A 26,033-nucleotide genomic window follows, 5' to 3' on the forward strand; every position below is an offset into this window, starting at 1 on the left:
CCTACCCAACAGCAACAGAACAAAACCGAATCCAAGTCCTACAGCAGCACGTTTGAGAGTCAGCTATCACTGAGGACAGCACCCTGAACAGTGCTACTGCTCTGTTTTATTAACATTTACTGCTGCTTGTGTGCCTGCAAGCTAGTTAAGTGCTACGGAATACCCATCTCCAAGTACACTAGATAATCAGGCTGCCTGGCATTTTTCAGAATCTGTTTTAAAACAAATAACTTCTGACTTAACTCTTTCTTGTTCTCAGCCATTCCCCATTAGAGGTCAAAATAGCAGCTTGGCTGCAAGATGATGTAATAGCTTCAGGTTCTGCCAGACAGCCTGATTCACAATCAGCAATCAGGAGGAAACACTGTCAAGTGTAGCACAGAGTTGTGACTTTGTATCCTGTGTCAGCATAGCCTGTTAGAGCTCCACAGCAGTTGCGAATCTGATGACAGGTACAGGGACATTTCTTCAGGCTATTACCACTGTTCTAACCCCAAAGTGAGGCTGGGTCAGGTCCAAACAAGCCATTAGCCAAACTAGAAAGAATTTCCTAACACACATGGGTTTTAAATAGACTCCCGGAAACTTATTATCAATTTAAGAACTGGGCAAAATTGTTTTGTATCATTTACCCCTGTAAGACTGAACACACAAAATTATGTTCATGGAGAAGCCATATTTTCTGACATAAATAGAAATTACATAAAACCAGCACAGGTCAAAGAAAAGCAGAATTCCTACAAAATACCAAGTTTTATTAACAGCAAAAACATGGTTAAACACTAAAAGTGATGGATGCTTTTGCTGGAATGAAGGATCTGAGTGGAGTCATGAAAAGCCTACGCCTGTGCTTCAGCCTGTCTGATCCAGCCTGCTATACCATACACTGAACTTGGCCGTTTCTTGGGCCTACCAGATAGGAAAAACATTGTCTTTGTTACTGGTATCTAAATTCACAGAAGCTTCTATGATACTGCTATACCTTTAAGAATATGCAGACTCCAGAAGCTGAAGGCAGGGACACAGGGTCTGGGAAGCCAAATTTTGCATTTAGAAGAAATAGTCAATAGTACACCTTTCTGCTTTTAAATTTGGTAGTCATGTGTGCTTTCATAAAATACAGTTCACAGTGAGCTCTTATAACCCCAGTACTGAAAAGACGGGAAGATCCAATCTAGTCAAACCGGTAAGCTCCAGTCCCATGGGTCACCACCTCTTAGAGGTGTTCCCCTCCAGTCTCCATACACATGTGCACACACTTACACCTGAATGCATACATGTGCATATATGATGGGACTACTTCATGCTATGAGGGCCATGGTGGTACCCCCTCCCCTCTCTTTTGAGATAGGCTCTTACGATATAACTCTGGCTGTCCTGGAGCTTGCTGTGTGGACCAGGTTTCCTCCAAAGTCTGAGATTCTCCTGCCTCTGCCTCCCGACCCCTGGGATTAAAGCCATGAGGTAGCACCTCCAGCTTGTGGTGGCATTTTAAAGTACTAACTCTTCTCAAAGTACTTCCCATTTTTACCATATACAGATCACAATGCAGAGACCTAGTACTGGCCTTTCTTCTGCTATGCTGTATCATTATTGTTTTTTTCTTTTCTTTTAGAATTATTTATTATATCTAAGTACACCGTAGCTGTCTTCAGATGCACCAGAAGAGGGCATCAGATCTCATTACAGATGGTTGTGAGCCACCATGTGGTTGCTGGGATTTGAACTCAGGACCTTTGGAAGAGCAGTTGGTGCTTGTAACCACTGAGCCATCTCTCCAGCCCCCATTATTGTTTAACCAGTTTCTCACATCCAGTTCTGGCTGGCCTAGAACTTACTGCATAGTCTAGGGTGGCTTCAAACTTCTGATCTTTCTGCCTTTGCCTCCTGAGGGCTAAGATTGCAAGGATGTGCATTATACCATATACTCCATACGCTGAGTTTTAATATTCAAATTCCGCTTCCTCTGGCTTTCCTAGACCTCACTATATAAATCAGGTTGGCCTTGAACTCACAGAAATCTACCCGTCTCTGCCTTTTGAGTGCTGGGATTAAAGGTATTATGCACTACTATGCCTAGCTTTTTTTTTAAATCCCCCACCCCAGTTACCTTTCCTCCTCATTTTCTTCATTCTTTCAAGTCCTTCAGATTGGAGTGCTTAGCAACAGTCATTTATCAGTTACAAAGACGGTTCAGCAGTTGAGAGCTCTTGAAGTTCTTCCAGAGGACCTGAGCTCAGTTCCCAGCACCCATACTAAGTACCTTACAACTCGTCTGAAACTTCTCCAATCCAATGTCTTTTGACATTGAGCCTTTGAGCGCACTTGTATTCACATGAGCACACACCCATACGTAGACATAAACCTACACATAATCAAACCAGGAACTAGATGTTCAGATGCTGAGGCAGCAGACAGTTAATATAATTGAGTTCAGTAGAAGGAAGTCGGCCCAGACCTTTTGGCTAGTTCCAGTGCCGGGGCCCTCTGGGCTAGTGCAAGTATGTGACTGGGAGCACAGCCCTTCATTCACTCTGGTGGGATGCTGCCACACGATGTCATTGTGTCCTACCTTTCAGGCTTCTAACAGAACATTGTTTTTTCACTAAAAAGGCTGATTCACAAAAAATATGTACCAACTGGCAACATCTGTGGGTCTGGGTACAATCTGTAACTTAGAACTTTTATCCAGGACAAAGAGCCTAAGACAGATCCACCCTGAATCTCTAGGTGGCAAGTGATACTAGAGGGTGCACTGAGGCACCAGGGGAGCACGTGTGGGATAGTGCCGTGCAAATGCACACACAAAGGACACTCCTCCCACCCCAGCTGCTCAATCTTACAATCAGAGCCCAGGAGCTGTTCAGTGCCCAGGCTTGACCCTTAACCATGCACAGCCTCCCTGGGCTCGTCATCCTCCCTCCCTGTCCTGTAGGATCTATATGGGACCTAAAGGCCAGGGACGATTTTACTCATTATTTGGTATGTCATTGCCAGGTAGCCTTTTGGGCAGTCAGACTTTACATCTCTGCTCTCACACCTTCTCTCCCCTTCATGGAGAGTGTTGGTGCCCTCAAGCTCTTGACCACTAATGGCCTGAGTACTTGTCCTTTACCCCACCTACAGGCTGGAGTGTGGGTCACTCAAATGATAAACAGAGGGCCTTCCTATTTGGATCCGTCTCTCTATATGCCCCTTTCTATTAGCTTTTAAATGTTTTTAATTAGCTTATAAACTTCAGGGATTCTCTTTCTAGGGCTGGGAACTGAACCCAAGGGCCTTCAGCACGCTAACAAAGCACTTGTTCACGGAGCTGTAGCTCAGCACACCTACCCTCTCTAGCCTCCAAGTAATTTTTTTGTTGACCATAATTTCTTATTCAGTTACTTTCTCACAGTGGTCTCTTCAGAGAACTATGCTGAGATCTCAACTTTCATGTGTATACTTTGGTGTCATCCCCATCTGCCACAGACCCTCTGGGCCCCTTTGTCTGCGTGAAACGGGTCTCTAGTCTCGGGTGGGCAAAGCGTCAGATGAATGACAATTTGACATTACATTCAGATCCAACACCTCTCCTGTGTGCATCTGTTTGTCAATTCATCCGATGCTTTGCCCACCCGCAACTAGAGACCCGTTCCACGCAGACAAAGCGGCCCAGAGGATCTGCGGCACCCATCCACCAGAATCGAGTCCCCCAACTCTGAGCCACTTGTTTGCTTTCCCAGGCACTGTTCCTTTTAAGTGCCACCTTCACCCTGAGGCTATCCCCCAAGACCGCCATCACAGGCTTCCCTGTGCAGACGTTTTTTTGAGTCAGAATGACTAGTTTAAAGCCTAAGCCTTCAAGCGCCGCTCAGAACTGTTTCATGGTTCACGGGGCCTCTAGACACTGTCCAGATGCCTACAAAAGTCTCACTTGCCCTTGCGCCTCTTTGCAGCTTGCTTATTGCTGTAAGACCTTCTTCATGATGTCCAATTACTTAATAATTCCTACCTGCTCTTCCCAACTGTCCCCTGCATACATCATGGAATGGGAGCAGAAGATGGTATGGAGCAAGGTTGCTGCTGACTGTCCACTCTGCTCTTGCGCAGAAGGCTGACTGACCACAATAGTATTTTAAGTCAACATCTTTACATTTGTTTTAAAAAAATTTACAATTCCTATTTTTGAGGAGAGAAGACTAGTGCATGTCAGGGAACAACTTGTAGGTGTCAGTTCTCCCCGTCCACCATGTAGGTCCCAGGAACCAAATGCATGGGAAGGCTTGGTGGCATGTACCTTTCCCTGTTAAGCTATCTCAAGGCCACAGAAGCCAGTTTACATGTGGCAGTCAACTAGCACTCACCCCCTACTCTAACAGCCCCTCTGAGCCTCTACTAAGGCCACTAGTAGAAGTGACACTCTCCTGCACACTGGGCTCAGAATGACTATGAAGAAACCTTAAGATGTCTAGGTGGGAGGACTTCCTCCTCTTGTCTTTTACGGTACATTTAAACTCAGGAGAATCTTGGAGAGATAGGCCAGGAGGTAAAGTGGCTGCCATATAAACAAGAGGACTACACTCTAGGCTCCTGCATTCCCAGTGCTCAGGAGCTGGAGAAGAGATCCATGGAGCAAGTTATCTAGGTGGACTACTTGAGTCTCAGTATACAAGGCGGAACGTGACCTAAGATGCCTAATATCAACCTCTGACCTCTACAAGTAATAATATACATGTACAGCTGCTTCCTCTCATGTTCACACACATGTGAACATACATACACACATAAGCACACTACACACATACTCCCCAAAACTTTTATAAAGAATTACCCCATCAAGCCTCTCAGCACACAAAACAGGAAGGAAAAGCTAAAACCACAAGCAGGGCTCTACATCTGGGACTCAGTGACACACATGGAAAAGCAGTCTTCAGGACAGAGTAGCTTTACCAAGAAGCAACCTGACTTTAAGCCTGATCCTAGAGGCACATGGGACAGGGCTCAGAGTGCAGCTAAGTGGGATAAGGGGCTGCAGTTTCTGCTCAGCGCACAGCATGGCACGTAGTTACAGCAGGGCCTTCAGCTCCTGCACATCATCTATAAGCTTAGTGCTTCCAGGACGACCACTAAGCCCACCAGGAAGTGCAACTGCAGGAAGCTGCTGTCTTGTGAGGAGAGCTCCTGCCAATGGGTACACAGACACAGTGACCTCAGTCACTGCTCAAGTTCTGCAATACTGCCTCAAGGACAGAGTTCTAAGTGCTACTATACAGACAAGGCTGGTTTGCGGCCTGGCTAAGGAAGAGCAGGAGGCCAGGAAGTCAGTCTGTGGGTCAGGTCTCTTGAAGCTTCCTCTAGTTCCTTGCTTTTATCTGACTTCAGAATAGAGTTATGCTGTACATTGGACACATAAGTGCTGCCATTGGTGAGTACAGTTCTCAAGAGTCAGGCTTACTCTGTGCTTGGAACACAGCACTTTGTACCTGCATTCCACCTGTGTCACCCGTGCTTTAACACAGGCCTGGTCTCTCACAGCTACTTAAGCTTCCCGTGGCTCCAGCTGGATCATGCCAGCATCTTCTTTTCTATTTTTACAGAGCACAGAATCCAAACATACGTCAGTCCGATTTTGCATTTGACTTGCAACTGAAATAAAAATACAACTTGTATAATGACTCTCATGTTTTATAGACTGTTCCATTTTCAGGGCGGGACTTTAAGCTATGAGTGGAACAGCTTTGCTGTAGATTCATCAGATTCTCTGGGCCTGGTAGCCTAGCTCATCAAGTGCCAAGGCAATTTAAGAAAAGCCAGGGCAGAAAACTTGTTTTATCTAGCAATGAAGACATCTTGCAAAAGAACACACAATAACAGGAGGTGTCCCAGGCTTCTTTCCTCACCAGTGCTGGGCGTCATGCAAAGGCCACATGCAGTATGGCATGGGCAGACCCAGACCGTGTGCACAGTGCAGGGCAGAAGAAAGAGCTTGCTTGTACTTGACTGGGTAGTGTCTACGATCAAGTCAAGCTTCATCAACTGGGCAAAGGCCAAGGAGATGCACAGAACCATTACCAAGTGATGTAAGCAGACAAAAACTATAGCCACATGGCAGAAAGGCTTCAGAGTTGCTGCTATAAAAGAATGACAATTGCCCAAAGGGTCCGTCCAACACAGTAAAACTTAAGTTCAAAACAAAATTAAAATTAGCTTCTCACTGTTGGAAGCATGATGAAAAGGACACCATGGCTGGAGCCCTGGCAGTACCGAGCACACCACCCAGCACTTCTTGTCCCTGGAAAACTAGAAAATTTGCTTTGTTTCCTCCCTTGGAAACCAGCTACACCACTTAGTCATTTGCTATGAGAGTTTCAGTCCAAGAATTTACACAGGCACGGAGTACACACCAATGGTATGACCAGAGGGCCCCCAGCATACCTGGCCCGAGCAGTGGTGACCGATTCAGCTGAGTGCCAGCCTGGTGTGGAGGCGGCGTCTCGGCCCGGTGTGTGGTGCTGCTCGAGGTGGGGGTCGTGGGGGTGGCAGGGGCTGTGGTACTGCTCTGGATGACTGGATTGTTTCTGTCCCACATGTTTACAGTTTTATTGTTGTAGGTGCTTGGGTCCCCCCAAGCTGAGGTACCATCATCAATTTCCATTTTGCGTCGGATGGAGGGTGGGGAAGGCTCCTCCCAGCCAGTCGCCTCACTGCCGTCCTTCTGCTTGACTGGCAGTGGCCCCCCAATCCACCCTGTCCCTGTCTGCTTAACAGAAGCAGCTCCTCCCCAGTTACTCACATTGCTGTCTTGGGGCTTATGAGCCCAGTTCTGCTGGGGACCAGGCTTGAGAGACTCCCCCCAGTTTGTACCTGGATTCACCTTAGCATTTGTGCCACTGCCCCAGCCACTGGTCCCACATCTCGTGGCATCATTCCAACCAGACCCTGACCTATTACCATCAGCATCCCATCCAGATCCATTTTTCTTTCCATCCCCTAGATGTCCAAGGACAGATGATGAATCTGCCCAGTCTCCTGCTCCTGCGCTCCAGGCTGGGTTTGCTCTTTGTCCATCTCCCCAGTTTTGGGATTTGGGCTTCTGAGGCTCACCCCAGGTGGGTGATTTGTCCTCTTGGTTTACAGTCCCACTCCAAGCATGGCCACTCTTGGTGGCAGCAGCATTGTTAACAGCAGTAGAGCTTATTGAGTCCCCCCAAACTCCTGGGCCACTTGGCGCTTTGTTGTTGCTGTCTCCCCAGCTTGTGTTTGCTGGCACGGCGGCAGGTGGTGAGCTGACCCACCCCGATACTGAAGAGGTATTTGTACTGTTCATGATGGACCCATCAGTCTTCCCCCCTGAGTTTGAAGGCTGAGTAGCTATACTACCCCAGGCCTCTGTCCCATTGTCATTTTTCCTTTCAGACCTAGGGGACTCTTCAAATTCCCAGGCAGTGTTTTGCTTTACAGGAGTCTGTCCCCAACCACTGTTAGACAGAACTCTTGGGTCAAGGTCATTCCTTGGCAACTGGATGTGCCCTTGGTCTAGAACCCCTTTGTCTCGCCTCCGGCCCTCTCCTGCTCCTTCCCTCCCAGTGCTTCCTTCATTGTGATTGCCGGACCCATCACTGCTTCCTTCACTTGCTGTAGTTCCAGAAGATGTGGCTTTGGCCCATGAGTTCATATGTTCACTGCCAGGCTGCAGGGCAGGGGTCTGGCTGGCAGCACTAGCACTGTCCCACCCTGTTGACCCTTTCCCACTGATGTCACTACTGGAATGCTGGTTTGGGGGCTTCCCCCACTCCCCATTCACACCATTAGAAGAACTTCGGCTGGGATGGCCCCAAGCTCCTGAATGGATATTACCAATGCCATTGGTGCCACTGCCCCTACCCCAGGCCAGGATGCCAGGCCCTGCAGGAGGCCCTGAGTCCCAGGCATTCCCTCCATTCCCTTCCTTCTGCACAGCACTGCTGGATCCGTTCTGCTTAGCACTTAATGCTGAGTTCACAGTGTCTCCATTCCCTTGACTGAACCCACAGTTGGTACTTCCTGTGGCAGGGTTACCAGGGGACAGTCCCCACACAGAACTGCCCATTCCTTCCCCACCACTCCCACTGCCTTGAGAGACTGATGATCCGTTAGCACCAGGAAGGCCTTGCAGGTGGGGTGGGATGATGGCCCCCATACCAACAGCCATGCCCCAGTTTGGCAGTCCGTTTGTCTGCATTGCATTGATAGGGTTTGGTGAAGAGTTCATGGGGTTAGTGTTATTTGGTCCGTCAGTGTTAAGGTTCTGAGGTTGTACGCTGAAAGACACATTCTGAGAAGTGGATGTCTGCGGTTCTGTGCTCTCTTGGGGCAGCAAGTTTCCCCAGGCACCTAGGGTGCCCACTGGGTTCCCATTCTGGCTGCCCATATTCTGACCTATGGCACTGACTGGACTGCAAATACTGGAAGGGTTGCCTGTTGCCACAGTTCCTTCATGCCCGAGTACAGGCCAGGCAGCTGGGTTGGCATTCGGATTAAGGTTGAGATTAATGCCCGCATTGGAGTTAGAAGCACCCCAACAGTTCTGACTTCTCCCATCTCCAATCATGTTGTCCATTTTTCCATCTCCACCACCAACAGAGCAGTGAGCCAGGCCAGAGCTGGAGCTTGTGGCTACACCCCACACTCTGGCCACGCCCCCGTTCCCATTGGTTCCTCCTGCCCCAAGGGCACTCTGGTTAGAAGGGCTTTGGACGAGTGCGCCATTGGTGCCATGACTGCTGTTTGTCTTCTTCAGGTGGCCCGGGAAGCTGCTCTGGGCACTCCCTGTAGCCATGCTACTGTTCTCTGAGCCACAGTTGGAGGCAGAGTCAGTGTCGGTAGGACATTCTGAGGCAGATTCCGTCTCAGTTACTGGGATGGACGGCCACACCTCCGGCTCAGTCCTGTCTATTATCACTTTATCCCAGCTGCAGTTGGCTTCACTTCTGTAAGAGGGATGCTGTCCCCAGTGGGAATTTTCATAATGATCTACCAATCCACTGTGACCAAGATCTGGAAAAAGATGAAACAAAACTCAAAATTAGATTCTCCTCCCATCTGTCAATGAATCAACTAAGAACTAGTTTTGGGGAGAAAACTAGCTTTTTATCTTAAGTTCTCAATTCTCATTGAAAAATGCATAAAAAGCATAAGGGGCTGTGGGTGTGGCTTAGTGGTAGAACATCTGCCCAGCACATCTAAGTTCCTGGGTTCCATCCCAGGACTACAAAACAGCAACAACAAAAACCACCAACCAACCAACCAACCAACCAACCCCTTAAAACCCCGCATGTTTCCTTGATGTTAACAAGATGACTGGACTAGCTCCTGCTGTGCAGGAGACAGCAACCAACATTCAAAAATCTACCTTGGTGAAATTCTTAGGAATCTAATGGTGTGGGGCATGTGTACCATTTCTTCTAAAGTCAAGGATGAGTTACTGCACTTAGAAGTGTTTAATGGGCCTGTCTGGATTCTGGAGACAGCACATCTACTCACTTGGGTGTGTTACTCAGGTCTGTAGACCCAGTGACTTGGGAAGGTGCTAGCTTTGTGTGGAGCCTGGAACAGGAGAAGACTTCTCAACAGGTCCAGGCTGCTATGCAGGCTGCTCTACCACTTGGACCATATGATCCTGCAGAGCCGATGGTGCCTGAGGTCTCAGTGGTAGACAGGGATGTTGTTTGGGTGTTTAGCAGGCCTACAGATGACTCACATAAGAGACCTTTGGGATTTAGGAGCAAGGACCAACCTTTAGCTGCAGACAACTATTCTCTCTTTGAAAGACAGCTCTTGGCTTGCTAGTGAAAATTGATCATTTGACAATCAATGGGACACCAAGTTATCATGCAACTTGAACTTTCCATCATGAGCCGAGTATTACCAAACCCTCCAACTTATAAACTAGGGTGTATACAGCAACAATCCAATCAAATGAACACAGCATATATATGATCGGACCCAAGCAGGTCCTGAAGCCACAAGCCCAGATAGATGCCTACGGGTTCTATTCCCGTTACAATACCATCTGCTGAGATGGAACTGTGTGTTCAGTTGACAAGTGAGTACCTGGGAAGGATATTCCTCATTGTCAACTTGTTTACATCTGGGAGGGATATTTTTTCTGAATTAAATCATGTGAAGTGGGAAGACACATTTTTAACCTGGATCTTTTGAGATGGGAGGATCCACCTTTGGTTTGGGCCACACCCTGGCAGGCAGCCTCTATAAGGACAAAGAAGCAAGCTTGCTATCAGCCTGCTCATTTCAGCTGGAAAGTCCGTGCCTTCACTGGCAGTGGAGCCTACGTCTTTTGCTAAGACATCCAGCCTCGTGGACTGAATCACTGCTGGAATATCAGACCTTCCATTGGTAGACAGCCACTGCTGGATTAGCATATAACAAACCCCACATAATTCCCACTCTAAGTCTGCCCCTCTGGAGGACCCTGACTGATATACTCTAATGTTTTAATTTTTATATCTACATTTGTTATTAGACCTACATATATGCCTGTGTGAGGGTATCAGATCCTCTGGAACTGGAGTTATAAACAGTTGTGAGCTGCCATGTGGGTGCTAGGAATTGAACCTGGGTCCTCTGGAAGAGCAGCCAGTGCTCTTAACCTCTGAGCCACCTCTCCAGCTCCCCACTCTCCTAATTTGGATGGAGCTCAGGGAAAGTCAAGACCACTTGAAGATAAACTATCACAGTCATCAGAAGGAACATATTGTGTTCAATATCAACCTTTGAAAATAGTTACACAGCTTTGTTGCATGACATAAAAACTAACATAGCTGGGGGATAGGCAGGAAACGAAGCTCTCTATGTTCAAAGGTTGGTGCTGACCACAGTATGAGCCTAAGCTTAGTGAGGCTCACAAACAAACCTGGCCCACTGTGCACACAGGGAAGAGAAGGTGAGGGAAGTGGGGTGACCAGCTGAAGTCTGGGACTCCTAAGTAGTGAGGAACCAAAACTCATGCTTCAAAACAAGACTCTCCTGCTAGTTACCACACATCAGTGCAACTCCCCTAAAAAAGGGAAGATAAATGAGGTTCAAGTGAAATGCTAAATACTCTTTCTCCTGCTTAAATGGCTTATATGTTCTATAAATAGTAGCCTCTATAAAAATCTAAGCAACATAACTGTCTTAAGTGACTAAATCAAAAAGGATTAAATTAGCGGGCAGTGGTGGTGAACACCTTTACACTTGGGAGGCAGAGGCAGGCGGATTTCTGAGTTCGAGGCCAGCCTGGTCTACAGAGTGAGTTCCAGGACAGCCAGGGCTACACAGAGAAACCATGTCTCAAAAAAACAAAAAATAAAAAAAATAAAAATAATTAAAAAAAGGATTGAATCACAGCAAGAAGGGAAAAAAAGCTTTCCTCGTGATGTTTAAATACTCATGTTACCCTATGAGGATAAAATTTTCTCTTTTTAAAAAATATTGTTTATTATTATTTATACCAGTACACTGTAGCTATCTTCAGACACACACCAAAAGAGGGCATCAGATTCCATTACAGATGGTTGTGAGCCACCATGTGGTGCTGGGAATTGAACTCTGGAAGAGCAGTCAGTGCTCTTAGCTGCTGAGCGATCTCCCCAGCCAGAGGATAACACAGACCTCCCAAAAGCATAAGCCACATCCTGGTCAGGCAGTGACTTGTCAGGAAAGTTAGGACTCTGTGTTGAATGCTTTTATTGGCACTCACACAAACAGCAAGGAGTTTGTTCTTCACCACCACAGGTCTTTTAACTGAATGACAAACCACAAATTGGAGAAAGCAGTCCCTGGTGGTTTTGACCATGTGTGTCCCTTAATATTTACTGTGAGCACAGATTCCTTGCCTCTGGTTTTTGGGTCAGGGTAAAGAGCATAGCTGTCTTTATCTCTTGAGACCCTCCCTCTCTACCACACGTAAAATTGACTTCATATAAAAATCCAAGGGAGACATAATCAGCCACCAAACCCAGGCACCATTGCGTATGCCATCAAGATTTTGCTGAAGGGACCCTGGTATAGCTGTCTCGTATGAGGCTATGCCAGTGCCTGGCAAATACAGAAGTGGATGCTCACAGTCATCTATAAGATGGAACACAGGGCCCCCAATGGAGGAGCTAGAGAAAGCACCCAAGGAGCTGAAGGGGTCTGCAATCCTAAAGGTGGAACAACAATATGAACTAATCAGTACTCCCAGAGCTCGTGTCTCTAGCTGCATATGTAGCAGACGATGGCCTAGTCGGCCATCACTGGGAAGAGAGGCCCCTTGGTATTGCAAACTTTATATGCCCCAGTACAGGGGAATGCCAGGGCCAAGAAACGGGAGTGGGTGGGTAGGGGAGCAGGGCGGAGGGAGGGTATAGGGAACTTTCGGGATAGCATTTGAAATGTATATAAAGAAAATATCTAATAAAAAATAAATTAATTTAAAAATATTCAAGGGAGAAAGTAATTTGTGTTCTAAATTCCTCCAACGGAGGGCAGAATCTCTCCCATCTCATCTGTCAGCTGCTACAGCCCAGACAACCAGCAATGTGGAACACAGAAAAATTTGCTGTAAACGATAATGTCTCTAAAAGAATAATCTGTCGTCGTGTTTCTGTACAAGAGACGATGTGTCAAGGTTGAGAGTATAAGTAGACAATAAGGGGATAATGTAGGGAAGGTGTGCCTGCCTGGAGTGTCTGGCAGCATGGTAGGTAGGCAGCACCATGGTCATGGCTTTGCTCAGTGCAGCACTGCAGCTGAGAGCTGCCTGCCACTATGGCTGGGAGAAGCAGCTGCTTCAGGCTCAGGGTCTATTTCTTTCCTGCTTTAGGGAGAGGAAATAGCTGCAGCCCTGTGGAAAAGATGGCCCTTGGCAACCAGGCTCTGACGGTAACATGTCAGCCAACTCTTGTGTAGCTGCCAGCTTTATTCCCAAGCAGCCTGGCGTAGACCTGGACAGAGTTTTGCCACTTCGGGCACTGGTCCACCCATCCCATTCCAGCTGAAGTGGGAGCATCCATGGGCAGGTCCTTTAAGCTTTCATGATCTAACCATAGCTGATACTAAATTCTCTCAATTCTCAAAAACATTTTACTTCAGGACCCAGTGACAATTCATACCAGAGCCACCTCTCCCCATCCCCTTTCTATTTTTTGAAAGCTAGCCAAAATAATAATGGCATATTTCCTATTGGCTGAATGCAAAATATCTGGTATTTCCCCTTTGTTTTACACTCCTCCTTGCCTTCCTCTACACAACCCCTCAACACCTGCAGACCAGCAATGTAATATTCTATGCAAGGTCTATATGTAAACTGGCATAAGTCCACTTTCTTAATTATTTTCCTGCTTCAATCCAAAAAGGGTGTAAGAAGCACACACTAGTCAGAGCTTCTGTTTATAAATGTACAAAGTAGACACAAATACAACACATTTAGGCAGAAGAAAAAAAAATGTTAAAAGAAATTTAAAAAAAATTTCGGGCTGGTGAGATGGCTCAGTGGTTAAGAACGCCGACTGCTCTTCTGAAGGTCCTGAGTTCAAATCCCAGCAACCACATGGTGTCTCACAACCATCCGTAATGAAATCTGATGCCCTCTTCTGGTGTGTCTGAAAACAGCTACAGTGTACTTACATATACTAATAAATAAATCTTTAAAAAAAAAAAAAAAAGAAAAAAATTCTAGTTGGGTGGTGCTGGTGCACACCTTTAATCCCAGCACTTGGGAGGCAGGGGTAGGTGGATCTCTGAGTTTGAGTTCATCCTTGTCTGTAGAGTGAGTTCCAGGACAGCCAGGGCTACACAAAGATACCCTGATAAAAAGAAAAGAAAGGAGGGAAGGAGAGAAAATAGAAAAAAAGAGAAGTCAAGAGCTTCAAGCTGGCGTTTCCCTGAACCCTTGCGATGTCACAGTCTGTAGAGAAGACAACACGACAGAGAAAGCTTCTTCAGAAATGAGCACACTGTGTGAGCTCCTCTGTGTATGCACAGATATATCCATGTCATCAGGGCAGGGTAGGTTTTCCTCCAGTTGGTTAAAGAAGCTCTTCTCCCCATTAACTTCCTGTTGGCATCTTCTGTGAGAAAGCCAAGGTCCCACTCAGCAGCAGCACACCTGTACATGAGCATCTAGACTGTGGCTGGAAAACCATTCCACCTCTCACCACACCTGCGGAGGAGCAGAGGCCCTCACAGAACCCACCCTGTCCAGGTAAGGGCTTGTAGCCCATGTCTTCCGTTTAGTAAGCCTACCTTTTCTATACCCATGGCTCTGGCTTAGGCTGCCAGGAGGTCTCCCCTCAGTTGCTTCCTGGGCATTTTAGGCTTCTGTCACTTGTCATTGGGCACACTTCTTTGAGAGCCCAGTTTCCATGAGGTAAATTACCCACAAAGTTATATATAAACTGCAGGCATAGAATTAACTATTGTAAGTTTGATGTTTGAAAATAGACCTTTGAATTGGGAGATCACTATCAAAGTCTGTTTCTGCTTTAAACTGACGACGTTTCATTGCCATCTCATGCTATTAAACATTACAAATATCCAGGGATGATAGTAATAATTATTAGTTTTCAGACTGGGTTCTACTATTAAGCCCCGACTGGAACTTGTTAGATAGAAGCAGGCTGGTCTTGAACTCACAGAGGCTCACCTGTCTCTAACTCTGACACAGAGCTAGAATTAAAAGCACGCACTGGCATTCCTGCCCAGAACTTACTTTTATACACAAGTATCGGGTCATCCTACAACACGGGCTGTGTTGACATCAGTAAGTTTCACGTGACAACATATCATCTATACTGAATCAACACAGAGGGGGAGGACAGAACCTGAGGTTTGTGCTCCAGAGACCCATGGCCTAGCACATATATAACTGGTTCTCAGCCATGGGCTTCCCTGGCCTGGGGAAGAATGGAAGAATGTTCACTTAGTCCACACAAGGTTGGGGGTTCCATTCCCAACACTGAAAGTAAAAACAGCAAAGCAAACAAATACAAACAACAGAGATGCACAGTCAGGCTGTTCTGACCATCAGGAAACACATGACAGGTCATGACTGCTTCAAAGAGGCCATGATCAAGTCCCTTTGCCTGTCAGTTCTAGCGCTATGGAACAGAGGCCATCCACTAGCAGGAGCCCACGGAAGCGGCCATTCCCACACTTGCTGCAGCTAGCTTCAGGGAGCTACTGACGGTCTGCATGTATTCACACACTCTGTTCTGCTCCACAGGCTCACCAGTTGCCCGTGGTGGTTTCTGAGTCTGGAGAGGACTGAAGAATTAGTACTTGGCCTTTAGATCTACAAATGGTAACAAAGTACCCCCATCAACACTCTGACTATTGTTGTGTTGGCCTATCAGGGAACAAGCTGTTAGAGCTTTGATAAGAAGTGGGGCGGCAGAAATGCACTAACAGAACTGGACCTAGGTTTGGTTTTAGTAAAGCATTTGAAACATGAAAAGGAGAAGCTCCTACACAGTCAACTCTAGGAGGACAGCAGAAAGTAAGCCACTGTACACTGCATACAAATCACAGGTAGAACATACGACTGCATGGCGTGGCAGACTAGTGTCCACAGCAGGAGAGGTGAAGAGCTGCCTAACTAGACACCCTGGCCTCCACAGTACCACACTACACACTTGTGACTTTTCCTTTTTCAGAATGCCTGTGACAGGCAAGGTGACACAACATGAAAAGGAGGACCCTTTTTACCTGATAGGACTGTAAGCGACTTGGCTCGGGTCCCATGGCAGCTGTGGTCTGGAAGGACAGTAGCTGCTCACTTAGACGACTGTGGTTTCTATAGCACTGTCATTCAAGCAGTGCCCACCATGCACAACTCAACCTCTGTGGGACAGTAGTTGAGTTGGGAAGGAAAGGGACTGCATTCTGGAGAGCAGACCTCTCCTTTCAGATGAAGATGCAGGGCTAGAGGTGGCAGAAGCAGTAGAGACTTCCACCCCACCTAGTCAATCACACACTGCAAGCTTGGACATTCCCCAGCCTCTCAACTCAGCTGAGAGGTGAGACTCTGATATACCCAGCAGACAGACATATTACAGATCCAAAAGGAGTGATGGGGGACAGACACAGGAATCTCCAAATACAGGCAGTGGAGGGCAGCCCTTCACACGGACCTCTAGGGAAAACTAAGTACTGTCACCTCTGAGGCCACACAGACAACAAGTGTTGACCAGACATAGCTGTGGTAGAAAGAAAACTGAATTTGCACATTAGGACTATGGCAGTGTCTGAGGGGGCTGCTGGGTCAGCGAGGTGATAGTAACACTCAGCAGGCAGCACTGCCAGACACTGGAGGGAGAAGAGAAGGTAAAATGAAGCTGTCTGGGAGCTGAGAGCAACTTCTCATTTAACTCATTATATAGACTGACTGAATTTTCAGACTTTTTTTTTTTATCCATAAGAGTTATACTCTATATAACTCGTGTGTGCGTGTTTGTGTTCTATGGTGACCATGCAAGTATCTAGATGTGCTTCCTGCCCAGTCTGTGTGTATGTGTGAACCTATATATCTATAGATTTTTCAAGACAAGGTCCCACTATGGTGCAAAGGCTAGCCTCAAACTCTAGGTAAGACACAAAAATTCCTCTCATTTCAGTCTGAGTAGTGGGTAACAGAGGCACATGGAAAGAAAGCCTCAGGATTGAGGGGACAGCGTAATGGCCATGCACCTGCCTAGCAATCACAAGGTCCCAGTCCTATCCCTAACACCAAACAAGTCCCAATCTTCATGGTCCTTACCTTGTTGGAGCTTGCTGGGATGTTGCTGTGCCCCAGCTCCAGGGAGGGGAGGAGGACTGGCCCCTGCAGGTCCAGCAGCCTGTGCTGAGTTCACACTGGTCAGACCCCCTGTGGGCAATGGCTGGCCTCTCTTTAACAGCTGCTTCTGTTCTTGCTGGCGAAAGCGTGGAGGCACCTCCCGAGGCAGGTAACGGGATGCAGCTGGCTGCTGGCCACAGGCAGATGCACGTTTGCCATTGCTGCCGCTAGAAATAGTGCTGGTGGAAGTACTGGGACTGGTACCGGCAGGTTGGGGCTGGCTTGAACAGGTCTTAGTAAGTTCTGGCACTGAAAAGACCCAAAAGGAAAAATGACCCAAAGCTTCAGTAACACCTTAAAATGCAAATAAAATATGCACAGCAACCCGAGGAGGCACTGCTTGTTTAGTCTGTCTGTATACTGACTGCCTGAGTGAGTGTGGGCATGACCTTCTGTGTGGAGTCTACACAAACAACAGTCCTCTGCACACTCTGTTATGGCACGACAGAGTGAGCATTTATGGAGACCTTACCTGAAACACTGCAGTGCTGTCCCAGATGTGTGGAACAAGTGTGTCTGCGCACAGATCTTTTGATCTGACCCTTACTACCCAGACCTACCATCATTCTCAGTGTAAACCATTATCCAAAATAGAGAGGGAAAGTTTCTACCTAGTTAACTTATTCTTTCCTTTCATGGCTGAATAAAAGCTCTATACTACTGAGCTAAGAAACAATTCCAGGTATTGTATTTACGTGTTGGAGTGCATGCCTAGTACCCATGGAGGCCAGAAGAGGGTATCAGATCCCCTAGAACTGGAGTTACAGATGACTGTATGCTGCTATGTGGGTGTTGGGAATAGAACCTGGGTCCTTTGGAAGAACTGCCAGTGTGGCTGACTGTTGAGATATCTCTCTAGCCATGTCAGGTATCTCTCTTAGGTACAAGGAAGCCCTTCTGAGTTGCTACTATTGTAAGACACACTAGGGTCTATAACCTTTCTCCTTTCCTTTATTAGCCCAGTCGTGGTCTTCCAGCATAGGCTCTATTGTATACTAGGTTCTGTCTATCACCCGTGCCTATCAAGAAAGCCACTGAATCCTCTCTCTGTAGTGACTCTGCCTAAGACTCTCGGGGAGCCCTTTCTAGAGCAAAGTCCTGATAACCCTATGTGTTCCTGTGTCAACAACTCATCCAAACACCTTTCACTTTCAAGCCTCTACTGCGTTACTACCCTACCTTAGCCTCTCATTCCCAGAAGATAAATTTGACTTTACTCTGCAGAAAAAGTAAAAGCAACTAGGCAAAACCTTCCCAAGTTTCTGCCACAACAGAAATGCAATCAACACTAATTTTTTTTTTTTTTTAGTTTTTCGAGACAGGGTTTTTCTGTGTACCTCTGGCTGTCCTGGAACTCACTCTATACACCAGGCTGGCCTCAAACTCAGAAATCCACCTGCCTCTGCCTTCCAAGTGCTGGAATTAAAGGCATTCACCACCACTGCCTGGCTTTAACACACTATTCTTTGTGTTACACATCTGTTAGCACTCACCTAAGAATAAGACTATAGTCACTCATAGTGTGACACATTTCCCAAATGCTGACACACATAGAGGCACTGTTTTTATTTATGTGTTTTGCTTTCTTCTTTTCTAGTGGCACATGTATACCAGGTGGCAGGTCTCAGGGAAAGAAGAAAGATGGATGGTGTCTTCATGGGCCATGATTTTCCACCCATGACTCTCCAGAGCAGAGATGAAGACCTACTAAAGGTTGGGTATTAGATTAACTTGTTTATAGATGTTTACATCTTTTCTTGCTTCAATACTGCAGATACCATTGTTTCAAGAGAAAAGAATCTCAGTCACTCATGTTGCTACGGAGGGCGGAGAAATGCTCCCTTCTTCAACAGCCTTGGATAACTCCCCAGCCCGTTCCCCCAGCTCCTTCTCTAAGTTCCCTCCTCTGTAAAAGCCAGATGTCTCAGACTATGTCAGCTGCCTCTTCCTGCTCCTTATTTCCCACTCCTCCCTATCTTCCTCTTCTGCTTGTGTTTGCCCATAAAGGCACACTGTGCAAGCTGAAAATGACTTCCTGGTTCTTAAATCCAATGCCACAGTGTGACCCCATGTTCTTACTTCTAGTCTTCAGGCCAAAGACCTCTCTCCTGTGGTTACCACTGAGGGTCACTCTTGCCTCCCTACTGCCCAAGCCACAAAGATGACTAAGCCAGTGACAACACAGTCACAGATCAGCACCAGAAGACAGTCCAGGTCTATCCTACTACACCACCAGTATTTTTTACAAAAGATTGAAAGAGACAGGAAGACAGCTCATCACATACAGGTATTTGCCTTATAAACCTGGAGACTTGAGTTCAATTCCTGGCACCCAATGTAAAGGTGGCAGGAGAGAATCAATCCCACACCACTGTTCTCTGACCTCCACGTGTGGCTGTGAAATGTACACCCTCCTGTCCTATGTACTATCCCCTAACTAACTAACTAACTAACTAACTAGACAAAAGGACAAATTCAGGGCTATTTTTTGTTGTTGTTGCTAAACCCATTATAGAAAAAGAAATTCCTATTAAGTAAGCAAATGCTGTAAGTCCGTTACTTTGCATGCCATCTAAGCCACCAAAGTCTAAGACATATGAATATAGAATATTCAGTTCCTTGTCCCATGTTGCTTGTCTGGCATATTAGGCGTGTGTGATATCCCCGAAACCTCCCTTTTCCCTTGATAACTGCTCCGAGAGAGTAAAGACTGGCAGAAACTCAGAAAATTGCTTCTCACAATTTTAAAGGATGGGAGGGAGAAAACAAAGCAGGCATGGCAGAGACCAGTTATGGGCTCCTAACTCTGTAACAGTCACCATTCAGTCCTTTACAGGAGAAGTTTGCTGTTTACTGGTACAGAACAGAATTATTTGTATTCTTAGACTACTGGACACACAAGTCCCCTAGGAAAAGACAGCAGCCCTGTATCCTCAGGTCTTCTGCAAATACTCCCTCAAAGAATGCAGATGATTTTGAACAAATATGAATGCCATCCCCAACCACATTCTTTGCTGTGAAGATCTTGTTCATCATCACAGAATGAAAAGGGGAGGTGATACTTTTAACAGAGGAAGGCACATGCTCAGAGAGCATCAGCCCCTCCTCTCCATCCCAGCAGAGAGCTCCAAATACAAGAGAGCCACACTCAGCAGGATGGTCAGGAGCAGCTGCCTACCCCTTACTGCTCTCTGGGTCCTTCACACCAATGGACTCCAAATTTTTGTTCTCAGTCATGCTCTGGGCTATTCGGGAGTAGGCATCCAGATAGCCTTGTCTTTGAAGCAAATAAACCCCAGTGCTGCCTCTAGCCCTGAGTCCAGGCTTTATCTTAAGCTGTTAGCTGGGAAGGGCCACTTGGAAGTCATTTCCCTTCCAAATGAAGATATCCAAGAGTGGAGCAATAAGTCCCTGGGGATGAGCCAAGTGTTTCTTTCTGTAGGACAGCAATGAAGCACAACCCATGATTTCGTACCCAACTGAATCAACAACTGGGAAAATAAAAATTGTAACCATGTGAGGCTACAGAGATGTGCTGTGAGTGTAAGACAGAGAGAGTCCCCTTGTGACCAGTCATGGTGGCACAAGCCTCTCATCTCAGCCACTGGACAGTACAGGCAGCATGATAAGGAGTTCAAAGTAATCTCAGCTATACAGCAAGTTTAAAGCAAGCCCAAACTACACGAGACCACATCTCAAACAAAACAAAACATGGAGCTCAGGCTGGCTTCACACACCTGGGCTCAAGTGATCCTCTGCTTCAACCATCTGTATAGCTATAGGCATATGTCATCATTGTGAGCTAAATGCAATTTCTTCTCTCCTCCCTCTCCCTCTGCCTCTCTCCCCTTCTTACCTTGTCTTCTCTCTCCTTATTCTCTCCCTCCTGAGGATCACATGCAGGGTCTCCTCACACACTCTACTCTATCACTGAGGTACACACTCAGCCCTTTGCATTGCATGATGTTTCTGCTGGACAGGACTTTTCCAGGAAATGGAAGTGTGCTCTCCAATAAGAAAAGTTTGAACAAGTTTCTCAGAAATATATTACATTTAAGAATTTATTTTCTTGGGCTGGAGAGATGGCTCAGTGGTTAAGAGTACTGACTGCTATTCCAAAGTTCAAATCCCAGCAACCACATAGTGGCTCACAACCATCTGTCATGAGATCTAATGCCCTCTTCTAGGGTGTCTGAAGACAGCCACAGTGTACTTACATATAATAAATAAATAAATCTTAAAAAAATAAGATTTTGTTTTCTTGGGGCTAGCTAGCTAGCTCAGCGGTTAAGAGTACTGGCTATTCTTCCAGAGGTCTAGGGTTCAATTCTCAGCTGCCCAGATGGAGAAACATAACTTACTATATATCACAGTAACAGAGACTGGGAGGCCTGGAGAGTAGCATGAACATGCTCAGTTTTTGGTCTACATGTTTCACAGCCTGCTTCCAGCTGCCAGAACTGCTAACACCTTGAGCTGGTCCTTTGGGACCTAGAGAAAGGAGATGGCTGGACGAGCAAGCAGTGAGGTATCCAGCCAACAACCCTGAGCAGGGGGAGCTGCCGAGATATAATGTGCTGAGAAAACTTCTGATTAAGCCAGTATTTTTTTGTTTTCTGCTTTTTTCAGATCTAAATTTCTGATTCTATTCCTGTCCTAAGACGTAGGGTATCAAGACCACTCTGCCATCCTCCTCTTCAGACAAAGGCATCTAGGGCCACATTTCGAAAAAGCTCCCAACAAGCTCAAAGTCTTAGTTTCACTACCTAATAGTTTTTCATGTTTTCCTTAAGTGAGGGCGACACCTGCTGGCAAAAGATAGATATATTATTTAAGAAAGAGACAATCTCTGAAAACTCTATTCTAACAAGTGATTTTCTGTTTTCTGTTAAGGACTTCAGCAGCATGGTCCTATCTGGCCCAGCTCGCCAAGTCCTCCATAGACCAGGCTCCAGAAGATCAGATGTCAGTTGGTAAATCTTTCCGACCTTTCGGTCTTAGCATCTCTAAAGAGCCACGGAACAAGAACTGTGTCTCAGGTCCTGGGCCATTCAGCTAGCCAGCCACAGCCATGACTGTGCTTCTCCTTATGCTCCTCTCAGCCTTCTCGGCCGTGCTATTGGACCCCTGTGTGTTGAGTCTGACTTTCAGCCTTGCTTCTGGTTTCTTGGCATTGCTGGCATCAGAGACAGGATGCCACCTGCTGCCTACCTGGTTCCTTCCCATGCTCTGCTGCTAAAGAGTTCTCAGTGTAGTGTGCATGGTCAGACTGCCGTCACTGCTTAAGATACAAACCACCTCTCCTGCGCCTTTCTTTGCCTCGTGGTCTTCTGAGGAAGAAGGCGCCCTTCGTTCAACAACTGTACAATTGATTTATCCAGGTGTTGGCCTGGGGCTGTAGGGAGATGGCAGCGAGGAGCCATCTGTGTGATCAGTGGGCCTGAGAACTGACGTTTGCAGGGATGCTCTGCACCACATGCATCGTGCCAGCTACTCTGAAAGGTATTCAAATTAAATCAAGTGCTACTTTCAATATCGTGCCCTAGATAACATTAATGTTATCTGTACAGTTATATTTATAGTGGCTAATAACAATAAGAATAATAAGGTTGAAAGCTGTGTTGTATCAAGCTGAGTAAGCCATACAGCATTAATGACCACTGGTCTTTTGAATTCATCCATATCGATTTCTACCACAGCAACACACTGGGCAGACAACGGAGGATGCACAATGCTTCCCAGTGCTCTCCTCATCCTGTTTCACAGTCTGTGGCCCTCAAGTGCACACACTCCGGGACAAACAGGGCTTCCTCCATCTCAGAAAGAGTCTTGAATATACTTGGGTCTCAGGTGTTCTAGGATACAAATATGCTGAATAGAACTTCCACAGGGCTGCATGCATTATTTTTAATAAATTAGTAAATTTATTGTGTGAAAAGAGCTTGTGAAAAGAGCTAAAATTTTGGTCTACTTCCCAGCAAATGTAGAATGTTCAAACTGCCAGAAGAAAGAGCCCATGTCAAATCACTGAACCAGTGAGAGAAGCTGGGGAGAAGGAAGGGGGCCACTCCCTGTAGCCCTGACCACACACTCTCCTCTGCCACTCCTCAGGTGCTACACCAATTTTCTGTTTTGTTCTGGAAAGTGTCCTACCACCCACCCTTAAGCCCAGCAAAACTTGTTCTCTCTGTGGGGGTCTAACTTCTCTCCTGTCTCTCATCCAGGCTTATGAAATTCTAGTCACCTTTCAGATCTCAGTCCACTACCCACAGATCCCTTCCGTAACTCCTGCCTCATCCAACCAAGTCACTCTTTGCCCAGCAGCCACTGCAGTTACTAAAGATGTGCGGAGTGGATAGTTGTGATCTACATCCATCCTCCATGAGACAAGGACAAAGGGTTTTTCTATCTCTCCTCCCTGAGACTGGGTCTCTCTATGTAGTTTTGGCTGACCTAAAACTCATTATGTAGACCAGGCTTGGCCCTAGCTCCAGGGATCTACCTACCTCTACCTCCCAAGCTGGGATTGAATGTGTATGCCACCATGCCCTACTCTCATTTATTTTTAAAAGCAAATAATCTTCCAGTCCTTAAAAGGACAGAAACAGTTCATGAAAAGATAACTAACTGTAAATCTTTTCAGGTAAAAAGTGTGACATAAGGAGATCACAACATCAGAAATTGTATTGCACTCACTTGCTTATGTATCCAACTCGCTACCACAGTATCTGTGAGAACAGAACTCATCCAGAGCATCCAGTAGGTCTTTACTTACCTGTTAAGGTAGCGAATGAGCTGACTAGTAAATTTCAGTAGCAGAGTGTGAGTAATGCAAGCTTGTACTATGCAGGAATGTCATCATCTTTCAAGGTTATCAAGTCATGCATGTTACGAAAGAGGACATCAGGCTAACAGGAGAGAGTGCTGAGCCTTTCTGTGCAGCTCAAGAGGACAGCTGAGACTCACAAGTAAGCAGTGTGAAGACAGGCAGCTGATGGGAACAGACACGCCTCAGACAAGATCCATAGATGGCAAATAAGGACGTGAAAATAATGTTCACACTGTGGTGGACGGTTTTATGTCAACTTGATACAGGACAAAGTCATCTGAGAGAAGGTAGTCTCAGTAAAGAAAAAGCCCCCAGGCTTTAGGGCTGTAGGGCGTGCTCTTAATTATTGACTGATGAGAGAGGGCTCAGGCCTTTGTGGGTGGTACCATTTCTGGGCTGGTGATTCAGGGTTCTTTAAGAAAGCAGTCTGAGCAAGTCATGGGGAACAAGTCAGTAAGCAACACCCCTCCATGGCCTCTGCATTAGTTCCTGTGTCCAGGTTCCTGCCCTGTTTGAGTTCCTGTCCTGACTTCCTTCAATGATGAAAAGTGTAAGCCGAGTAACCTTTCCTCTCCATCTTTCTTTTTGGCCATAGTGTTTCATCAAGGGAAATGGAACCCTGACGAAGACAAACACCATTAAGTATTAGGAATCATAACAAGGCCCAACACACAAGCTGGTGGAAGGCGGAACTGTGAAACAGTACAATCACTCTGGAAACTCCTCAAGAGTTTGCAGCCTCTTGAGAAAATGATTATAGCTATTCTTTTCCATGTATTTAACTCAAGAAAAAAAATCCAGGTATATACCATTCTAAGACCTTGACACAAATGTCTAAAAGAAAAGAAATAAAAAAAAAAATCAAATGCCCAGGAGTGGATGAATGGATGGGCAAGCTAATGGTATACATGCACAATCGAACAGTACCCAGCAAGAAAAAGGGAGGAACCAGTGGCACACAAGTGGATGAATCCCCACATATTCTGCTGAGCAAGACAATGGCATATGAGTCCATTCGGTATACATTATGTAATAGAGTCAATTCTACGGCAAAAGTGGGCCAGTGTTTGATCAGGGCAGATAGCCAAGGAGGAGATAACAGAAATGGGGGTGAAGAGGAACAAAGAAACTCTTGGGGATTGCTTGGTGTCATTGGTTTCACAAGAGCACACATTCCAACATATGGCAAACTGTTCTCTTTTAATATGTGCAATTTATTGCATTTCACTTATAACACACACAGCCAAAGTTTGATTGTAGTACTGGGCGAAGTGCTCATGCTGAGAGAATATGGTTTCACATGGTTTGCACTGACTTTAACAATGGTTTTCTGAGAACTAGCAATTACAAAGTGAGCAGTCAGTCCCACACTCAGTCCACTGAGACCCTAACTTAGTAATCTCCTGAGATGAGCCACAACCAAACATCAAAGCACTTGCTTTTGTAGATGATCTGACTAAATTTGAGCTTTTTATAGGAAAACTTTTTATTTCATGAATATAAAATCAATCATTTATGGGTAGTACCATATGGTTAATCTGCCCTCTACCTCCCAAATCAGCCCATGAAAAGCCTCAGAAAACATGATACAAAATTGAGACTCACAAAGTTCACAGATTAAAAAAACAAAGCCGGGCGTGGTGGGGCACGCCTTTAATCCCAGCACTCAGGAGGCAGAGGCAGGCGGATGGATTTCTGAGTTCGAGGCCAGCCTGGTCTACAAAGTGAGTTCCAGGACAGCCAGAGCTGTATAGAGAAACCCTGTCTTGAAAAAAACCAAAAACCAAAAAACAAACCAAAACCAAAACCAAACTATTGAACCAGGTGTGGTGGCGCACACCTTTAATCCCAGCACTCGGGAGGCAGAGGCAAGTGGATTTCTGAGTTCCAGGACAGCCGGGACTACACAGAGAAACCTTGTCTCGAAAAACCAAAAAAGAAAGAAAGAAAAAAAAAAAAACTATTATTACTATTCATACCCAAATTAAGGGCAGGGCCCTAAATAAAGAGATTGCTGCTGTCTGGACCTCAGTCACTAATTAAGCAGCAGCGACACACAGGGCAGCACAGTGCACAGCAGGATGCAGCCAACCCCACCCATCACTCCTACCAAGACACACTGAGGGTCTCACAGGGGCAGGAAGCCTGCGTGTTCAGTTGCCCTTCTTTAGTAACTAGTGCAAAGACAGGTAGGTGCAGGAGAGTGTTCCAGGCTGATTCTGTCTATGAACAGGCTGGCAGGAAGGCTTTGAAATGGCTTAGTGCTCAGGTTTGAGGGGAGTATAAGCTGTGGAAAGCAGTGTATTGACATTAATAATATAATGAGATATACAGGGTGGTTAATAAACAGTGACTGGGAAATAA

At 46.2% G+C, this 26,033-nt stretch overlaps 1 protein-coding gene across 4 annotated transcripts in view; it reads right to left on the reverse strand.

Moving 5' to 3' along the window:
* The window catches only part of Tnrc6c (trinucleotide repeat containing adaptor 6C), a 105,968-nt gene that overhangs the window by 34,963 nt on the left and 44,972 nt on the right, over nt 1-26,033 (reverse strand). For all 4 annotated transcript variants that reach the window (XM_029484058.2, XM_029484060.2, XM_029484059.2 and 1 more), the window contains exons 4-5: nt 16,763-17,089; nt 6,418-9,018 (exon numbers count right to left, since the gene is read on the reverse strand). In XM_029484058.2, coding sequence (XP_029339918.1) covers nt 6,418-9,018; nt 16,763-17,089 — 2,928 coding nt within the window. The remainder of the gene's footprint in view (nt 1-6,417; nt 9,019-16,762; nt 17,090-26,033) is intronic.

Source organism: Mus caroli, unplaced genomic scaffold (genome assembly GCF_978045245.1).
Source record: "Mus caroli unplaced genomic scaffold, Mus_caroli_1 scaffold_13, whole genome shotgun sequence".
Classification (NCBI taxonomy): domain Eukaryota; kingdom Metazoa; phylum Chordata; class Mammalia; order Rodentia; family Muridae; genus Mus; species Mus caroli.